This window comes from Nerophis ophidion, linkage group LG28, assembly GCF_033978795.1.
Source record: "Nerophis ophidion isolate RoL-2023_Sa linkage group LG28, RoL_Noph_v1.0, whole genome shotgun sequence".
Classification (NCBI taxonomy): domain Eukaryota; kingdom Metazoa; phylum Chordata; class Actinopteri; order Syngnathiformes; family Syngnathidae; genus Nerophis; species Nerophis ophidion.
This window is the reverse complement of record NC_084638.1, coordinates 3,365,510-3,385,511: the sequence shown is the minus strand read 5'-3', so window position 1 is coordinate 3,385,511 and position 20,002 is coordinate 3,365,510. Positions and strand designations below refer to the sequence as shown.

The 20,002-nt window shown below is 40.7% G+C and overlaps 1 protein-coding gene and 1 long non-coding RNA gene across 3 annotated transcripts in view; one reads left to right on the top strand and one right to left on the bottom strand.

Annotated features, from left to right (window-relative positions):
* LOC133545130 (MAGUK p55 subfamily member 7-like) overlaps positions 1-20,002 on the top strand; it is a 149,760-nt gene that overhangs the window by 80,011 nt on the left and 49,747 nt on the right. The window contains exons 6-7 of one of the 2 annotated variants that reach the window (XM_061890486.1): positions 6,812-6,893; positions 10,235-10,320. The exons of the other annotated variant lie outside the window; for it this stretch is intronic. Coding sequence (XP_061746470.1) covers positions 6,812-6,893; positions 10,235-10,320 — 168 coding nt within the window. The remainder of the gene's footprint in view (positions 1-6,811; positions 6,894-10,234; positions 10,321-20,002) is intronic. 2 annotated transcript variants of the gene reach the window in all.
* Positions 1-20,002, bottom strand: part of LOC133545133 (uncharacterized) — a 56,909-nt gene that overhangs the window by 19,307 nt on the left and 17,600 nt on the right. The window lies entirely within an intron of this gene.

Here is a 20,002-nt window from a genome sequence, read left to right as displayed (position 1 = left end):
AATTCCAACACCAACCAATTCAGCTCATTTAGAACATTCATGCTCCTAATCATTTTTTTTAAATCCCCCATTTCCCGAAATTCCCAAATTTCCAGGAAGTTCCCATTGAAATGAATAGGACATTTTTCCAAGTTGCATAATTCCCACATTCTTCAACCTATTCAAACCATTCCACCTTCAACTCATCCTAGACATTCAAACTACCATTTTTCCACATTCAACAAATTTCCAGGAATTCCCGTTTTTTTGGTAACCTATTTCCACCCTTCTTAAGTCCAACTACTCCTTTCACATTTTTCAACCCATTTCAACCGTTCCATCATCAGAACATTCCTCATATTCAGGACAAAAACCAAGTTGGTTAAGGAACTAAAACAATTCCCGGTTTTCCCAAAATTCGAGAAATTTCTCAATTAAAAACCGTCACTAATTCAACATTTCTTGACCGATTTAAACAATTCCAACACCAACCAATTCAGCTCATTCACAACATTCATGCTCCTAATCGTTTTTTTTTTTAAATCCTCCTTTTCCCAAAATTCCCAAATTTCCAGGAAGTTTCCATTGAAACGTTCCACATTCAACAAAATTCCAGGAATTCCCATTTTTTTGGGTAACCTATTTCCACCCTTCTTAAGTCCAACTACTCCTTTCACATTTTTCAACCCATTTCAACTGTTCCATCATCAAAACATTCATATTCAGGACAAAAACCAAGTTGGTTAAGGAACTAAAAAAAATCCCGGTTTTCCCGAAATTCGAGAAATTTCTCAATTAAAAACTGTTACTAATTCAACATTTCTTGACCAATTTAAACAATTCCAACCCCAACCAATTCAGCTCATTCAGAACATTCATGCTCTTAATCATTTTTTTTAAATCCCCCATTTCCCGAAATTCCCAAATTTCCAGGAAGTTTCCATTGAAACGTTCCACATTCAACAAAATTCCAGGAATTCCCGTTTTTTTTGGTAACCTTTTTCCACCCTTCTTAAGTCCAACTACTCCTTTCACATTTTTCAACCCATTTTAAGTATTTCACAGTCAAAACATTCATATTCAGAACAAAAGGACAAAAAACAAGTTGGTTAAGGAACAAAAAAAATTCCCGGTTTTCCCGAAATTCGAGAAATTTCTCAATTAAAAATTGTTACTAATTGAACATTTCTTGACCGATTTGAACAATTCCAACACCAACCAATTCAGCTCATTTAGAACCTTCATGCTCTTAATCATTTTTTTAAAAAATCCACCTTTTCCCAAAATTCCCAAATTTCCAGGAAGTTCCCATTGAAATGAATAGGACATTTTTCCAAGTTGCATACTTCCCACATTTTTCAACCTATTCAAACCATTCCAAAATCAACACATCCTAGACATTCAAACTACCATTTTTCCACATTAAACACATTTCCAGGAATTCCCGTTTTTTTAGTAACCTATTTCCACCCTTGTTAAGTTTGACTACTCCTTTCACATTTTTCAACACATTTCAACATTCCACCGTCAAAACATTCCTCATATTCAGGACAAAAACCAAGTTGGTTAAGGAACTAAAAAAAATTCCCGGTTTTCCCGAAATTTCTCAATTAAAAACTGTTACTAATTCAACATTTCTTGATTGATTTAAACAATTCCAACACCAACCAATTCAGCTCATTCAGAACATTCATGCTCCTAATCATTTTTTTTAAATCCCCCATTTCCCGAAATTCCCAAATTTCCAGGAAGTTTCCATTGAAACGTTCCACATTCAACAAAATTCCAGGAATTCCCGTTTTTTTTGGTAACCTATTTCCACCCTTCTTAAGTCCAACTACTCCTTTCACATTTTTCAACCCATTTCAACCGTTCCATCATCAAAACATTCCTCATATTCAGGACAAAAACCAAGTTGGTTAAGGAACTAAAAAAATTCCCTGTTTTCCCGAAATTTCTCAATTAAAAACCGTCACTAATTCAACAATTCTTGACTGATTTAAACAATTCCAACACCAACCAATTCAGCTTATTCAGAACATTCATGCTCCTAATCATTTTTCTTTTTTAAATCCTCCTTTTCCCAAAATTCCCAAATTTCCAGGAAGTTTCCATTGAAACGTTTGGGACATTTTTCAAACCTTCACAATTCCCACATTCTTCAACCTATTCAAACCATTCCACATTCAACTCATCCTAGACATTCAAACTACCATTTTTCCACATTCAACAAATTTCCAGGAATTCCCGTTTTTTTGGTAACCTATTTCCACCCTTCTTAAGTTTGACTACTCCTTTCACATTTTTCAACCCATTTCAACCGTTCCATCATCAAAACAATCCTCATATTCAGGACAAAAACCAAGTTGGTTAAGGAACTAAAAAAAATCACGGATTTCCCGAAATTCGAGAAATTTCTCAATTAAAAACCGTCACTAATTCAACATTTCTTGACCGATTTAAACAATTCCAACACCAAATAATTCAGCTCATTCAGAACATTCATGTTCCTAATCATTTTTTTTAAATACCCCATTTCCCAAAATTCCCAAATTTCCAGGAAGTTTCCATTGAAACGTTTGGGACATTTTTCAAACCTTCACAATTCCCACATTCTTCAACCTATTCAAACCATTCCACATTCAACTCATCCTAGACATTCAAACTACCATTTTTCCACATTCAACAAATTTCCAGGAATTCCCGTTTTTGGTAACCTATTTCCACCCTTCTTAAGTCCAACTACTCCTTTCACATTTTTCAACACATTTCAACCGTTCCATCATCAAAACATTCCTCATATTCAGGACAAAAACCAAGTTGGTTAAGGAACTAAAAAAAATCACGGATTTCCCGAAATTCGAGAAATTTCTCAATTAAAAACCGTCACTAATTCAACATTTCTTGACCGATTTAAACAATTCCAACACCAAACAATTCAGCTCATTCAGAACATTCATGCTCCTAATCATTTTTTTTAAATACCCCATTTCCCGAAATTCCCAAATTTCCAGGAAGTTTCCATTGAAACGTTTGGGACATTTTTCCAACCTTCACAATTCCCACATTCTTCAACCGATTCAAACCATTCCACATTCAACCCATCCTAGACATTCAAACTACCATTTTTCCACATTTAACAAAATTCCAGGAATTCCCGTTTTTTTGGTAACCTATTTCCACCCTTCTTAAGGTCGACTACTCCTTTCACATTTTTCAACACATTTCAACATTCCACCGTCAAAACATTCATATTCAGGACAAAAACCAAGTTGGTTAAGGAACTAAAAAAAATTCCCGGTTTTCCCGAAATTTCTCAATTAAAAACTGTTACTAATTCAACATTTCTTGATTGATTTAAACAATTCCAACACCAACCAATTCAGCTCATTCAGAACATTCATGCTCCTAATCATTTTTTTTAAATCCCCCATTTCCCGAAATTCCCAAATTTCCAGGAAGTTTCCATTGAAACGTTCCACATTCAACAAAATTCCAGGAATTCCCGTTTTTTTAGTAACCTATTTCCACCCTTCTTAAGTCCAACTACTCCTTTCACATTTTTCAACCCATTTCAACTGTTCTATCATCAAAACATTCCTCATATTCAGGACAAAAACCAAGTTGGTTAAGGAACTAAAAAAAATCCCGGTTTTCCCGAAATTCGAGAAATTTCTCAATTAAAAACCGTCACTAATTCAACATTTCTTGACCGATTTAAACAATTCCAACACCAACCAATTCAGCTCATTCAGAACATTCATGCTCCTAATCATTTTTTTTTTTTAAATCCTCCTTTTCCCAAAATTCCCAAATTTCCAGGAAGTTCCCATTGAAACGTTCCACATTCAACAAAATTCCAGGAATTCACGTTTTTTTTGGTAACCTATTTCCACCCTTCTTAAGTCCAACTACTCCTTTCACATTTTTCAACCCATTTCAACCGTTCCAGCATCAAAACATTCCTCATATTCAGGACAAAAACCAAGTTGGTTAAGGAACTAAAAAAAATCCCGGTTTTCCCGAAATTCGAGAAATTTCTCAATTAAAAACCGTCACTAATTCAACATTTCTTGACCAATTTAAACAATTCCAACCCCAACCAATTCAGCTCATTCAGAACATTCATGCTCCTAATCATTTTTTTTAAATCCCCCATTTCCCGAAATTCCCAAATTTCCAGGAAGTTTCCATTGAAACGTTCCACATTCAACAAAATTCCAGGAATTCCCGTTTTTTTTGGTAACCTATTTCCACCCTTCTTAAGTCCAACTACTCCTTTTACATTTTTCAACCCATTTCAACCGTTCCATCATCAAAACATTCCTCATATTCAGGACAAAAACCAGGTTGGTTAAGGAACTAAAAAAAATCCCGGTTTTCCTGAAATTCGAGAAATTTCTCAATTAAAAACTGTTACTAATTCAACATTTCTTGACTGATTTAAACAATTCCAACACCAACCAATTCAGCTCATTCAGAACATTCATGCTCCTAATCATTTTTTTTAAATACCCCATTTCCCGAAATTCCCAAATTTCCAGGAAGTTTCCATTGAAACGTTCCACATTCAACAAAATTCCAGGAATTCCCATTTTTTTTGGTAACCTATTTCCACCCTTGTTAAGTCCAACTACTCCTTTCACATTTTTCAACCCATTTTAACCATTTCACAGTCAAAACATTCATATTCAGAACAAAAGGACAAAAAACAAGTTGGTTAAGGAACTAAAAAAATTCCCGGTTTTCCCGAAATTCGAGAAATTTCTCAATTAAAAATTGTGACTAATTGAACATTTTTTGACCGATTTGAACAATTCCGACACCAACCAATTCAGCTCATTTAGAACATTCATGCTCTTAATCATTTTTTTAAAAATCCACCTTTTCCCAAAATTCCCAAATTTCCAGGAAGTTCCCATTGAAATGAATAGGACATTTTTCCAAGTTGCATAATTCCCACATTTTTCAACCTATTCAAACCATTCCAAAATCAACACATTCAACTCATCCTGGACCAGGGGTCACCAACGCGGTGCCCGTAAGGACCAGATGAGTCGCCCGCTGGCCTGTTCTAAAAATAGCTCAAATAGCAGCACTTACCAGTGAGCTGCCTCAATTTTATTTTTAATTTTTTTATCTACTTGCAAACTGGTCTCACTTTGCTTGACATTTTTAATTCTAAGAGAGACACAACTCAAATAGAATTTGAAAATCCAAGAAAATATTTTAAAGACCTGTTCTTTACTTTGCTTCTTAAAACTTTCAGAAAGACAATTTTAGAGATAAAACACAACCTTAGAAAAGATTTTAGGATTTTTAAACCTTTTTACCTTTTAAATTCCTTCCTCTTCTTTCCTGACAATTTAAATCAATGTTCAAGTAAATTAATTTTTTTTTTATTGTAAAGAATAATAAATACATTTAAATTTAATTCTTCATTTTAGCTTCTGTTTTTTCGACGAAGAATATTTGTGAAATATTTCTTCAAACTTATTATGATTAAAATTCATAAAACAAATTCTGGCAAATCTAGAAAATCTGTATAATCAAATTTAAATCTTATTTCAAAGTATTTTTAATTTCTTTAAAAAAATGTGTTCTGGAAAATCTAGAAGAAATAATCATTTTTCTTTGTTAGATATATAGCTTGGTCCAATTTGTTATATACTCTAACAAAGTGCAGATTGGATTTTAACCTATTTTAAAACATCAAAATTCTAAAATTAGTCTTAATCAGGAAAAATGACTAATGATGTTCCATAAATTCTTTTTTGAATTATTTCAAAAAGATTCGAATTAGCTAGTTTTTCTCTTCTTTTTTTCGTTTGAATTTTGAATTTTAAAGAGTCGGAATTGAAGATAAACTATGTTTCAAAATTTTATTTTCATTTTTTTCCTGTTTTCTCTTCTTTTCATCATTTATTCTCTACAACAAAACTTCCGTAAAACGACAAAACATGTATGACGGAATGACAGACAGAAATACCCCTTTTTTTTAAATATATATATATATATATATAGATTTATTTATTAAAGGTAAATTGATAAAAAATTGGCTATTTCTGGCATTTTTTCAAGTGTGTATCAAACTGGTAGCCCTTCGCATTAATCAGTACCCAAGAAGTAGCTATTGGTTTCAAAAAGGTTGGTGACCCCTGTCCTAGACATTCAAAATACCATTTTTTCCACGTTCAACAAACTTCCAGGAATTCCCGTTTTTTTGGTCACCTATTTCCACCCTTCTTAAGTTTGTCTACTCCTTTCCAACCTATTCAAACCATTCCACTCATCCTGGACATTCGAACTAACACAATCCCAAATTCCGAACCAAATTCCGGTTTTGCTGGAAATTCAAACTCTTCGACATTCAAACCATTCCAACGTCCAAACTATTTTGACATACTTCTAGTATGAGTTTTTTTCTGTGTGAGCGCCGAGTTATCTCGAAAAACCAATAATGGAGAACAGCCGCTGGTATTGATCCCAAAACTAAACTGGAGCGAGACCGCCTTTTGTCTGACATGTGCTCTTTTTTTTTTTGATCGATCCAACGTGTTCCAGTTTTCCACACAACAGGACTACGCCCCAGCCTTGATTGTTGTCGACTACACAGGATGCTCTTTCCACGGCGACTCGCTTCCAAAGCGACGCCATCTGTTGGAAATAACGCGAGTTTGGATAACCTAATCCCGCGGTTTGTGTGTTACATGACGGCAGCTGCCTAAACGGTCCCATCTTGATCGAAATGATTGTGACTCCTAATAGGAAACACAAACAACATGTTATTTTCAATATCCATCTTCTCCTCCATGAATCAACGCCGGGAAAGGGAGCCACGGTTAAACGGGACCAATCCACCGGGGCGATTGTTGTGGCGAGAGTCTTGCGTGGAGGCGCCGCGGACAAGAGCGGTAGGCCGAAGTCTTTCTTTGTGTCAACAGGCTTGTGCAAAAAAAAAAAAAAAAAAAAAAAAAAAGCTCAATCGAGACTCGGACGAAAAGTCAGGGGCAGGGGTGAGGCGTCAGAGTCCGTGTCCAGGAGAGGGGTCGGGAGGCAGTAGAGCTCCAGGGGGGGGGGTTCCAGGGAAGCGAGGCACACAGCTCGAACCAAGAAGACAGAGGAATATGCAAACAAGTACTATGTTCTGGCACTGGAACCCAAAGACAGTTCAGCCCAAAGTGTGGATTCCAGGAATTATAAAGTTAAAGTTAAAGTACCAATGATTGTCACACACACACTAGATGTGACCCATCTCCCTTTATCACCCCCTGGGAGGTGAGGGGAGCAGTGGGCAGCAGTGGTGATTTAACCCCCAATTCGTACGCTTAATGCTGAGTGCCAAGCAGGGAGGTAACGGGTCCCATTTTTATAGTCTTTGGTAAGACTCGGCCGGGGATTGAACTCACAACCTACCGATCTCAGGGCGGACACTCCAACCACTAGAGTATAACCGAGGTTGAATTGCAAGAAGTGGAATTACAATTATAATTCTTAATAATAATCCCACAGAAAAAATGTCTGTTTCTCAGCTTTGGTATGGAGGCTACTGAGTTGTACTACACTTTTCCACCACCTGTGGCAGTAATGACAACATATCAAACAAACAGAAGAAGCTTGGAGCTAAAGCCATGGAGAGGTTTCTTAAGCACAAAAAATATGACTAAAGAGGCAAAGCTTTATTTTCATTTGTACTTTGATTTTACCGGCAGTTTATTTAAAATACACACACACACACATATATATATATATATATATATATATATATATATATATAATTAATATTTATTATTAATTAAGTTTAAAGGCCTACTGAAAGCCACTACTAGCGACCACGCAGTCTGATAGTTTATATATCAATGATAAAATACTAACATTGCAACACATGCCAATACGGCCTTTTTAGTTTACTAAATTGCAATTTTAAATTTTGCGCGAAGTATCCTGTTGAAAATGTCAGTATGATGACGCGTGCGCGTGACGTCTCGGGTCGTAGCGGACTTTTTTTTTCCAGCTATAAGTAGTCTGCTTTAATCGCATAATTCCACAGTATTCTGGACATCTGTGTTGCTGAATCTTTTTCAATTTGTTCAATGAATAATGGAGACGTCAAAGAAGAACGATGTAGGTGCGAAGCGGTGTATTGCGCTTGCCTTTAGCAACACAAACACAGCCGGTGTTTCCTTGTTTACATTCCCCAAGGTGAAGCTTTTCTTTGGATAAGAGAGGTCAAGCGAACATGGTTCCCGACCACATGTCAACCGTCAGGTTTCGGTGAGAAAATTGTGGTAATAAGTCGGCTCTTTCCGTCGACATGAGTGGAGCTTGCGTCGTTCCTCGGCGGTCACCACACCCGTGGCCACACCCCTCCGACTTTCAGTATAATCTCACTACAACACTAGTAACACAATAAGCAGATAAAGGATTTTCCTGAATTATCATAGCAAATGTGTCTAATAACATCTGAATTGCTCCCATTGCTCCATCCGTCCATCCATCCATTTTCTACCGCTTATTCCCTTTCGGGGTCGCGGGGGGCGCTGGCGCCTATCCCAGCTACAATCGGGCGGAGGGCAGGGTACACCCTGGACAAGTCGCCACCTCATCGCAGGGCCAACACAGATAGACAGACAACATTCACACACTAGGGACCATTTAGTGTTGCCAACCAACCTATCCCCAGGTGCATGTCTTTGGAAGTGGGAGGAAGCCGGAGTACCCGGAGGGAACCCACGCATTCACGGGGAGAACATGCAAACTCCACACAGAAAGATCCCGAGCCTGGATTTGAACCCAGGACTGCAGGACCTTCGTATTGTGAGGCAGACGCACTAACCCCTCTGCCACCGTGAAGCCCATTGCTCCGTCTTTTTTTATTATCAATCAATCAATCAATGTTTATTTATATAGCCCCAAATCACAAATGTCTCAAAGGACTGCACAAATCATTACGACTACAACATCCTCGGAAGAACCCACAAAAGGGCAAGGAAAACTCACACCCAGTGGGCAGGGAGAATTCACATCCAGTGGGACGCCAGTGACAATGCTGACTATGAGAAACCTTGGAGAGGACCTCAGATGTGGGCAACCCCCGCCCTCTAGGGGACCGAAAGCAATGGATGTCGAGCGGGTCTAACATGATACTGTGAAAGTTCAATCCATAGTGGCTCCAAGACAGCAGTGAGAGTCCCGTCCACAGGAAACCATCTCAAGTGGATCAGCAGCGTAGAGATGTCCCCAACCGATACAGGCGAGCGGTCCATCCTGGGTCCCGACGAGCGGTCCATCCTGGGTCTCGACTCTGGACAGTCAGTACTTCATCCATGGTCATCGGACCGGACCCCCTCCACAAGGGAGGGGGGGACATAGGAGAAAGAAAAGAAGCGGCAGATCAACTGGTCTAAAAAAGGAGGTCTATTTAAAGGCTAGAGTATACAGATGAGTTTTAAGATGAGACTTAAATGCTTCTACTGAGGTAGCATCTCGAACTGTTACCGGGAGGGCATTCCAGAGTACTGGAGCCCGAACGGAAAACGCTCTATAGCCCGCAGACTTTTTTTGAGCTCTAGGAATCACTAATAAGCCGGAGTCTTTTGAACGCAGATTTCTTGCCGGGACATACGGTACAATACAATCGCCAAGATAGGCTGGAGCTAGTACTTCTACTTCTAATAAGTACTACTTATTAGTACTTCACTCTAACTTTCCTCATCCACAAATCTTTCATCCTCGCTCAAATTAATGTGAAAATCGCCGCTTTCTCGGTCCGAATCGCTCTCGCTGCTGGTGACCATGATTATAAACAATCTTCAGATGTGAGGAGCTCCACAACTTGTGACCTCACGTTTTTATTAGCGACCAAAAGTTGCGAACTTTATCGTGGATGTTCTCTACTAAATCCTTTCAGCAAAAATATGGCGAAATGATGAAGTATGACACATAGAATGGACCTGCTGTCCCCGTTTAAATAAGAACATCTCATTTCAGTAGGCCTTTAACTCTCCAAAATGCTTCGTATTAGTGAAGTGTTTTTAGTAGTTAAACCCAAAACCTTTTAATTCCGAAGAATTTTTGTGAATTGCAATGAATTTAATTCCACTTCCTGTTGTTGCAATTCAACATCCTGTCGGGGGGAGCCGATTCAGTTCAAAATTCCTATTATTTTCAATCGAAATTCAGAATTTTGCACAAGCCTGGTGTTGACGGTGCATGTTTTCGGTTTCAGCGCACCAAAAAGTGTTCTTTGTTGCAGGCTTGATCCATGAAGGAGATGAGCTCAAAGAGGTGAATGGAGTCTCGCTGGAGCGCAGGACGCCCAAAGAAATTATTCCCCTTTTGGTTAGTCTCACTTTGTTGCTTTTTTTTTTTTTAACTGGAAATGGATAAAAAAACAGTGTTGTTTTTTTTAGACCTTGCCATCCCAGCAGGCACAAAACATTAAAACAAGCTTAAAAACGTGTTGAATTAGGTCCTGACGCTGAGTAACTCAAACCTAACGTTGACACAACATGCTTTTTGACGACGTTTAATCAATGTCGGGTTCTGACCTTGATTTGACTATTGATTTTTGGTCATTTTTCACACTGTATTCTACAAACTTTGTTTCCATATGAGTTGGGAAATTGTGTCAGATGTAAATATAAACAGAATACAATGATTTGCAAATCCTTTTCAACCCATATTCAAGTCGCCACCTCATCTCAGGGCCATCACAGATAGACAGACAACATTCACACACTAGGGACCATTTAGTGTTGCCAGTCAATCAATCCTCAGGTGCATGTTTCGGACATGGACTTGTTTCTTCAGCATTGTCCACACGTTTAAGTCAGGACTTTGGGAAGGCCATGCTAAAAAATCTTAATTCTAGCCTGATTTAGCCATTCCTTTACCACTTTTGACGTGGGTTTGGGGTCAGTGTCCTGTTGGAACGCCCAACTGTGCCCAAGACCCAACCTCTGGGTTGATGATTTTAGGTAATCCTCCTTTTTCATTGTCCCATTTACTCTCTGTAAAGCACCAGTTCCATTGGCAGCAAAACAGGCCCAGAGGATAATACTACCACCACCATGCTTTACAGTAGGCCCGGTGTTCCTGGTATTAAAATCCTCACCTTTTCTCCTCCAAACATATTGCTGGGTATTGTGGCCAAACAGCTCTATTTTTGTTTCATCTGACATCACATGGACCAAAATAAGACCTTCTGGAGGAAAGTCTGTGGTCAGATGAAACCAAAATGGAATTTCAACATAGAATTTGTATCGTAGCATATTGGTTGGAAAATGACCAAAAATCAATAGTCGTACCTCAGAACCCAACATTGATTAAACGTCGCCAAAAAAGAATGTTGTTGCAACGGTAGATTTGTGTTGTACAAACCCCGTTTCCATATAAGTTGGGAAATTGTGTTAGATGTAAATATAAACGGAATACAATGATTTGCAAATCTTTTTCAACCCATATTCAGTTGAATATGCTACAAAGACAACATATTTCATGTTCAAACTCATAAGCCTTTTTTTTTTCTGCAAATAATCATTAGCTTTAGAATTTGATGCCAGCAACACGTGACGAAGAAGTTGGGGTCAGTTGAATATGCTACAAAGACAACATATTTGATGTTCAAACTCATAAACATTATTGGGTTTTTTTTGCAAATAATAATTAACTTAAAATTTCGTGGCTGCAACACGTTTCAAAGTAGTTGGGAAAGGGCATGTTCACCACTGTGTTACATCACCTTTTCTTTTAACAACACTCAATAAAGGCTTCACGGTGGCAGAGGGGTTAGTGCGTCTGCCTCACAATACGAAGGTCCTGCAGTACTGGGTTCAAATCCAGGCTCGGGATCTTTCTGTGTGGAGTTTGCATGTTCTCCCCGTGAGTGCGTGGGTTCCCTCCGGGTACTCCGGCTTCCTCCCACTTCCAAAGACATGCACCTGGGGATAGGTTGATTGGCAACACTAAATTGGCCCTAGTGTGTGAATGTGAGTGTGAATGTTGTCTGTCTGTCTGTGTTGGCCCTGCGATGAGGTGGCGACTTGTCCAGGGTGTACCCTGCCTTCCGCCCGATTGTAGCTGAGATAGGCGCCAGCGCCCCCCGCGACCCCGAAAGGGAATAAGCGGTAGAAAATGGATGGATGGGTTCTGACCTTGATTTGACTATTGATTTTTGGTCATTTTTCACACTGTATTCTACAAACTTTGTTTCCATATGAGTTGGGAAATTGTGTTAGATGTAAATATAAACAGAATACAATGATTTGCAAATCCTTTTCAACCCATATTCAGTTGAATGCACTACAAAGACAACATATTTGATGTTCAAACTCATAAACATTATTGGGTTTTTTTTTGCAAATAATAATTAACTTAAAATTTCATGGGTGCAACACGTTTCAAAGTAGTTGGGAAAGGGCATGTTCACCACTGTGTTACATCACCTTTTCTTTTAACAACACTCAATAAAGGCTTCACGGTGGCAGAGGGGTTAGTGCGTCTGCCTCATAATACGAAGTTCCTGCAGTCCTGGGTTCAAATCCAGGCTCGGGATCTTTCTGTGTGGAGTTTGCATGTTCTCCCCGTGAATGCGTGGGTTCCCTCCGGGTACTCCGGCTTCCTCCCACTTCCAAAGACATGCACCTGGGGATAGGTTGATTGGCAACACTAAATTGGCCCTAGTGTGTGAATGTTGTCTGTCTATCTGTGTTGGCCCTGCGATGAGGTGGCGACTTGTCCAGGGTGTACCCTGCCTTCCGCCCGATTGTAGCTGAGATAGGCGCCAGCGCCCCCCGCAACCCCGAAAGGGAATAAGCGGTAGAAAATGGAAAACACTCAATAAACGTTTGGGAACTGAGGAAACTAATTGTTGAAACTTTGAAAGTGGAATTCTTCCCGTTCTTGTTTTATGTAGAGCTTCAGTCCTTCAACAGTCCGGAGTCTCCACGGTCGTATTTTACGCTTCATAATGCGCCACACGTTTTCCATGGGAGACAGGTCTAGACTGCAGGCAGGCCAGGAAAGTACCCGCACTCTTTTACTACGAAACCACGCTGTTGTAACACGTTGCTTGGCATTGTCTTGCTGAAATAAGCAGGGGCGTCCATAATAACGTTGCTTGGATGACAACAAATGTTGCTCCAAAACCTGTATGGACCACTCAGCATTAATGGTGCCTTCACAGATGTGTAAGTTACCCATGCTTTGGGCACTAATGCACCCCCATACCATCACAGATGCTGGCTTTTCAACTTTGCGCCTATAACAATCCGGATGGTTATTTTCCTCTCTGTTCTGGAGGACACCACGTCCACAGTTTCCAAATATAATTTGAAATGTGGACTCGTCAGACCACAAAACACTTTTCCATGTTGCATCAGTCCATCTTAGACGAACTCGGGCCCAGAGAAGCCGGCGGCGTCTCTGGATGTTGTTGATAAATGGGGTTTGCTTTTCATAGTAGAGTTTTAACTTGCACTTACAGATGTAGCGACCAACTGTAGTTACTGACAGGGGTTTTATGAAGTGTTCCTGAGCCCATGTGGTGATATCCTTTAGACACTGATGTCTGTTTTTGATGCAGTACTGCCTGAGTGATCAAAGGTCCGTAATATCATCGCTTACGTGGAGGGATTTCTCCAGATTCTCTGGACCTTTTGATGATTTTACGGACCGAAGATGGTAAAATCCTTAAATTCCTTGCAATAGCTCGTTGAGAAATGTTGTTCTAAAACTGTTCCACAATTTACTTACAAATTGGTGACCCCTCGCTCCATCCTTGTTTGTGAATGACTTAGCATTTCATGGAAGCTGCTTTTATACCCAATCATGGCACCCACCTGTTCCCAATTAGCCCGCACACCTGTGGGATGTTCCAAATAAGTGTTTGATGAGCATTCCTCATTTTTTTCAGTATTTATTGCCACCTTTCCCAACTTCTTCGTCACGTGTTGCTGGCATCGAATTCTAAAGTTAATGATTATTTGCAACAACAAAAAAAAAGTTTATGAGTTTGAACATCAAATATGTTGTCTTTGTAGCATATTCAACTGAATATGGGTTGAAAATGATTTGCAAATCATTGTATTCTGTTTATATTTACATCTAACACAATTTCCCAACTTATATGGAAACGGGGTTTGTACAACACAAATCTACCGTTGCAACAACATTCTTTTTTGGCGACGTTTAATCAATGTTGGGTTCTGAGGTTGGTACGACTATTGATTTTTGGTCATTTTCCAACCAATATGCTACGATACAAATTCAATGTTGAAATTCCATTTTGGTTTCATCTGACCACAAAACTTTCCTCCAGAAGGTCTTATTTTGGTCCGTGTGATGTCAGATGAAACAAAAATGGAGCTGTTTGGCCACAATACCCAGCATTATGTTTGGAGGAGAAAAGGAGAGTTCTTTAATCCCAAGAACACTATGCCTACTGCTAAACATGGTGGTGGTAGTATTATGCTCTGGGCCTGTTTTGCAGCCAATTAAACTGCTGCTTTACAGAGAGTAAATGGGACAATGAAATTCTTCAGGACAACCTAAAATCTTGGGCGCCGTTGGGTGGCCCAAACACACGTCAAAAGTGGTAAAGGAATGGCTAAATCAGGCTAGACTTAAGGTTTTGGAATGGCCTTCCCAAAGTAAACGTGTGGACAATGCTGAAGAAACAAATCCATGTTAGAAAAAACAACAAATTTACCCGAATTTCACCAATTTTGTCAAGAGGAGTGGTCAAAAACTCAACCTGAAGCTTGTGGATGGGGAACCAAAAGCGCCTTATTGCAGTGAAACTTGCCAAACTTGTCTTGAGTTTCCCATAATTTCTACAACTCTTATTTTTTTGTGATAGATATTCGAGTATTGTGGCCAAACAGCTAAATTTTTGTTTCATCTGACCACAAAACTTTCCTCCAGAAGGTCTTATATATTTGTCCGTGTGATGTCAGATGAAACAAAAATGGAGCTGTTTGGCCACAATACCCAGCAATATGTTTGGAGGAGAAAAGGAGAGGATTTTAATACCAGGAACACTATGCCTACTGTAAAGCATGGTGGTGGTAGTATTATCCTCAGGGCCTGTTTTGCTGCCAATGGAACTGGTGCTTTACAGAGAGTATTTGGGACAACGAAAAAGGAGGATTACCTAAAATCATCAACCCAGAGGTTGGGCCTTGGGCACAGTTGGGCGTTCCAACAGGACACTGACCCCCAAACCCACGTCAAAAGTGGTAAAGGAATGGCTAAATCAGGCTAGAATTAAGATTTTTTAGCATGGCCTTCCCAAAGTCCTGACTTAAACGTGTGGACAATGCTGAAGAAACAAGTCCATGTCCGAAACATGCACCTGAGGATTGATTGACTGGCAACACTAAATGGTCCCTAGTGTGTGAATGTTGTCTGTCTATCTGTGATGGCCCTGAGACGAGGTGGCGACTTGTCCAGGGTGTATAGCGGTATAGCTCGGTTGGTAGAGTGGCCGTGCCAGCAACTTGAGGGTTTGCAGGTTCGATTCCCGCTTCCGCCATCCTAGTCACTGCCGTTGTGTCCTTGGGCAAGACACTTTACCCACCTGCTCCCAGTGCCACCCACACTGCTTTAAATGGAACTTAGATATTGGGTTTCACTATGTAAAGCTCTTTGAGTCAGTAAAGAAAAGCCCATCCCATTTTCTGCCGCTTATTCCCGTTCGGGGTTGCGGGGGGCGCTGGCGCCTATCTCAGCTACAATCGGGCGGAAGGCGGGGTACACCCTGGACAAGTCGCCACCTCATCGCAGGGCCAACACAGATAGACAGACAACATTCACACACTAGGGACCATTTAGTGTTGCCAATCAACCTATCCCCAGGTGCATGTCTTTGGAGGTGGGAGGAAGCCGGAGTACCCGGAGGGAACCCACGCACTCACGGGGAGAACATGCAAACTCCACACAGAAAGATCCCGAGCCCGGATTTGAACCCAGGACTGCAGGAACTTCGTATTGTGAGGCAGACGCACTAACCCCTCTGCCACCGTGAAGCCTTTATTGAGTGTTCAATCAATCAATCAATGTTTATTTATATAGCCCCAAATCACAAATGTCTCAAAGGGCTGCACAAATCATTACGACTACAACATCCTCGGAAGAACCCACAAAAGGGCAAGGAAAACTCACACCCAGTGGGCAGGGAGAATTCACATCCAGTGGGACGCCAGTGACAATGCTGACTATGAGAAACCTTGGAGAGGACCTCAGATGTGGGCAACCCCCCCCCCCTCTAGGGGACCGAAAGCAATGGATGTCGAGCGGGTCTAACATGATACTGTGAAAGTTCAATCCTTAGTGGCTCCAAGACAGCAGTGAGAGTCCCGTCCACAGGAAACCATCTCAAGCGGATCAGCAGCATAGAGATGTCCCCAACCGATACAGGCGAGCGGTCCATCCTGGGTCTCGACTCTGGACAGTCAGTACTTCATCCATGGTCATCGGACCGGACCCCCTCCACAAGGGAGGGGGGGACATAGGAGAAAGAAAAGAAGCGGCAGATCAACTGGTCTAAAAAGGAGGTCTTTTTAGACCAGTTGTTAAAAGAAAAGGCGATGTGACACAGTGGCGAACATGCCCTTTCCCAACTACTTTGAAACGTGTTGCAGCCATGAAATTTTAAGTTAATTATTATTTGCAAAAAAAAAACAACAATAATGTTTATGAGTTTGAACATCAAATATGTTGTCTTTGTAGTGCATTCAACTGAATATGGGTTGAAACCAGAGAAAAGCGCTATATAAATATAATTCACTTCACTTCACTACCCCGCCTTCCGCCTGAATGCAGCTGAGATAGCTCCAGCACCTCCCGGGATCCCCAAAAGGGACAAGCAGTAGAAAATGGATGGATGGCATTCTAAAACCTTAATTATTGTCCCCTCTGTAAAGCACCAGTTCCATTGGCAGCAAAACAGGCCCAGAGGATAATGCTACCACCACCATGCTTGGCGGTAGGCCCGGTGTTCCTGGTATTAAAATCCTCACCTTTTCTCCTCCAAACATATTGCTGGGTTTTGTGGCCAAACAGGTGATTCTTTGTTTCATCTGACCACAGAAGTTCCCTCCTGAAGGTCTTATCTTAGTCCATGTGACACAAATGTAGCAGTTTGGCCACAATCCCATGAGCAAGACTGTCTGCATACTAAACGTTGTATCGATGTATTGTGCCTGCTGGGATGATGGTGACCATTCCAAAGGTACGAAAAATACTCCTACATTTGGTTCTTATAGTACAGCAGGGGTCACCAACCTTTTTGAAACTAAGAGCTACTTCTTGGGTACTGATTAACGCGAAGGGCTACCAGTTTGATACACACTTCAATAAATTGCCAGAAATAGCCAATTTGCTCAATTTACCTTCAACTCTATGTTATTATTAATAATGATATTTATCTTTGTGGAAACACTGATCATCTTAATGATTTCTCACAATAAATATATATAGAAACAAATAAATATTTTAAAAAAAAAAAGGGTATTTCTGTCTGTCATTCCGTCGTACATTTTTATTCCTTCTACGGAAAGGTTTTTGTAGAGAATAAATGATGAAAAGAGGAGAAAACAGGAAAAAAATGAAAATTAAATTTTGAAACATAGTTTATCTTCCGTCCGCCGCCTCAGGAAGGGGAATCAGTGCACTATCAACACCGGATGATGTGGATGGTGTTCTGCTGACCTCGACTGCGGATGTTGTGGATAGGTGGAAGGAATACTTCGAAGACCTCCTCAATCCCACCAACACGTCTTCCTATGAGGAAGCAGTGCCTGGGGAATCTGTGGTGGACTCTCCTATTTCTGGGGCTGTGGTCGCTGAGGTAGTTAAAAAGCTCCTCGGCGGCAAGGCCCCAGGGGTGGACGAGATCCGCCCGGAGTTCCTTAAGGCTCTGGATACTGTGGGGCTGTCTTGGTTGACAAGACTTTGCAGCATCGCGTGGACATCGGGGGCGGTACCTCTGGATTGGCAGACCGGGGTGGTGGTTCCTCTCTTTAAGAAGGGTGGACCGGAGGGTGTGTTCCAACTATCGTGGGATCACACTCCTCAGCCTTCCCGGTAAGGTTTATTCAGGTGTACTGGAGAGGAGGCTACGTCGGATAGTCGAACCTCGGATTCAGGAGGAACAGTGTGGTTTTCGTCCTGGTCGTGGAACTGTGGACCAGCTCTATACTCTCGGCAGGGTTCTTGAGGGTGCATGGGAGTTTGCCCAACCAGTCTACATGTGCTTTGTGGACTTGGAGAAGGCATTGGACCGTGTCCCTCGGGAAGTCCTGTGGGGAGTGCTCAGAGAGTATGGGGTATCGGACTGTCTTATTGTGGCGGTCCGTTCCCTGTACGATCAGTGTCAGAGCTTGGTCCGCATTGCCGGCAGTAAGTCGAACACATTTCCAGTGAGGGTTGGACTCCGCCAAGGCTGTCCTTTGTCACCGATTCTGTTCATAACTTTTATGGACAGAATTTCTAGGCACAGTCAAGGCGTTGAGGGGTTCCGGTTTGGTGACCGCAGGATTAGGTCTCTGCTTTTTGCAGATGATGTGGTCCTGATGGCTTCATCTGGCCGGGATCTTCAGCTCTCACTGGATCGTTTCGCAGCCGAGTGTGAAGCGACCGGAATGAGAATCAGCACCTCCAAGTCCGAGTCCATGGTTCTCGCCCGGAAAAGGGTGGAGTGCCATCTCCGGGTTGGGGAGGAGACCCTGCCCCAAGTGGAGGAGTTCAAGTACCTAGGAGTCTTGTTCACGAGTGAGGGAAGAGTGGATCGTGAGATCGACAGGCGGATCGGTGCGGCGTCTTCAGTAATGCGGACGTTGTATCGATCCGTTGTGGTGAAGAAGGAGCTGAGCCGGAAGGCAAAGCTCTCAATTTACCGGTCGATCTACGTTCCCATCCTCACCTATGGTCATGAGCTTTGGGTCATGACCGAAAGGATAAGATCACGGGTACAAGCGGCCCAAATGAGTTTCCTCCACCGTGTGGCGGGTCTCTCCCTTAGAGATAGGGTGAGAAGCTCTGCCATCCGGGAGGAACTCAAAGTAAAGCCGCTGCTCCTCCACATCGAGAGGAGCCAGATGAGGTGGTTCGGGCATCTGGTCAGGATGCCACCCGAACGCCTCCCTAGGGATCCCCCGGGAAGAGTTAGACGAAGTGGCTGGGGAGAGGGAAGTCTGGGTTTCCCTGCTTAGGCTGTTGCCCCCGCGACCCGACCTCGGATAAGCGGAAGATGATGGATGGATGGATGGATGGAGTTTATCTTCAATTCCGACTCTTTAAAATTCAAAATTCAAAAGAAAAAAAGAAGAGAAAAACTAGCTAATTCGAATCTTTTTGAAATAATTCAAAAAATAATTTATGGAACATCATTAGTCATTTTTCCTGATTAAGACTAATTTTAGAATTTTGATGTTTTAAAATAGGTTAAAATCCAATCTGCATTTTGTTAGAGTATATAACAAATTGGACCAAGCTATATTTCTAACAAAGAAAAATTATTATTTCTTCTAGATTTTCCAGAACACATTTTTTTAAAGAAATTAAAAATACTTTGAAATAAGATTTAAATTTGATTTGAGCGGTTTAAAAGAGGAGAAAACAGGAAAAAAAATGAAAATTAAATTTTGAAACGTAGTTTATCTTCAATTTCCACTCTTTAAAATTCAAAATTCAACCGAAAAAAAGGAAGAGAAAAACTAGCTAATTTGAATCTTTTTGAAAAAATAAAAAAAATATTTTAGGAACATCATTGGTAATTTTTCCTGATTAAGATTATTTTTAGAATTTTGATGACATGTTTTAAATAGGTTTAAATCCAATCTGCACTTTGTTAGAATATATAACAAATTGGACCAAGCTATATTTTTAACAAAGACAAATCATTATTTCTTCTAGATTTTCCAGAACAAAAATTTTAAAAGAAATTCAAAAGACTTTGAAATAAGATTTAAATTTGATTCTACAGATTTTCTAGATTTGCCAGACTAATTTTTTTGAATTT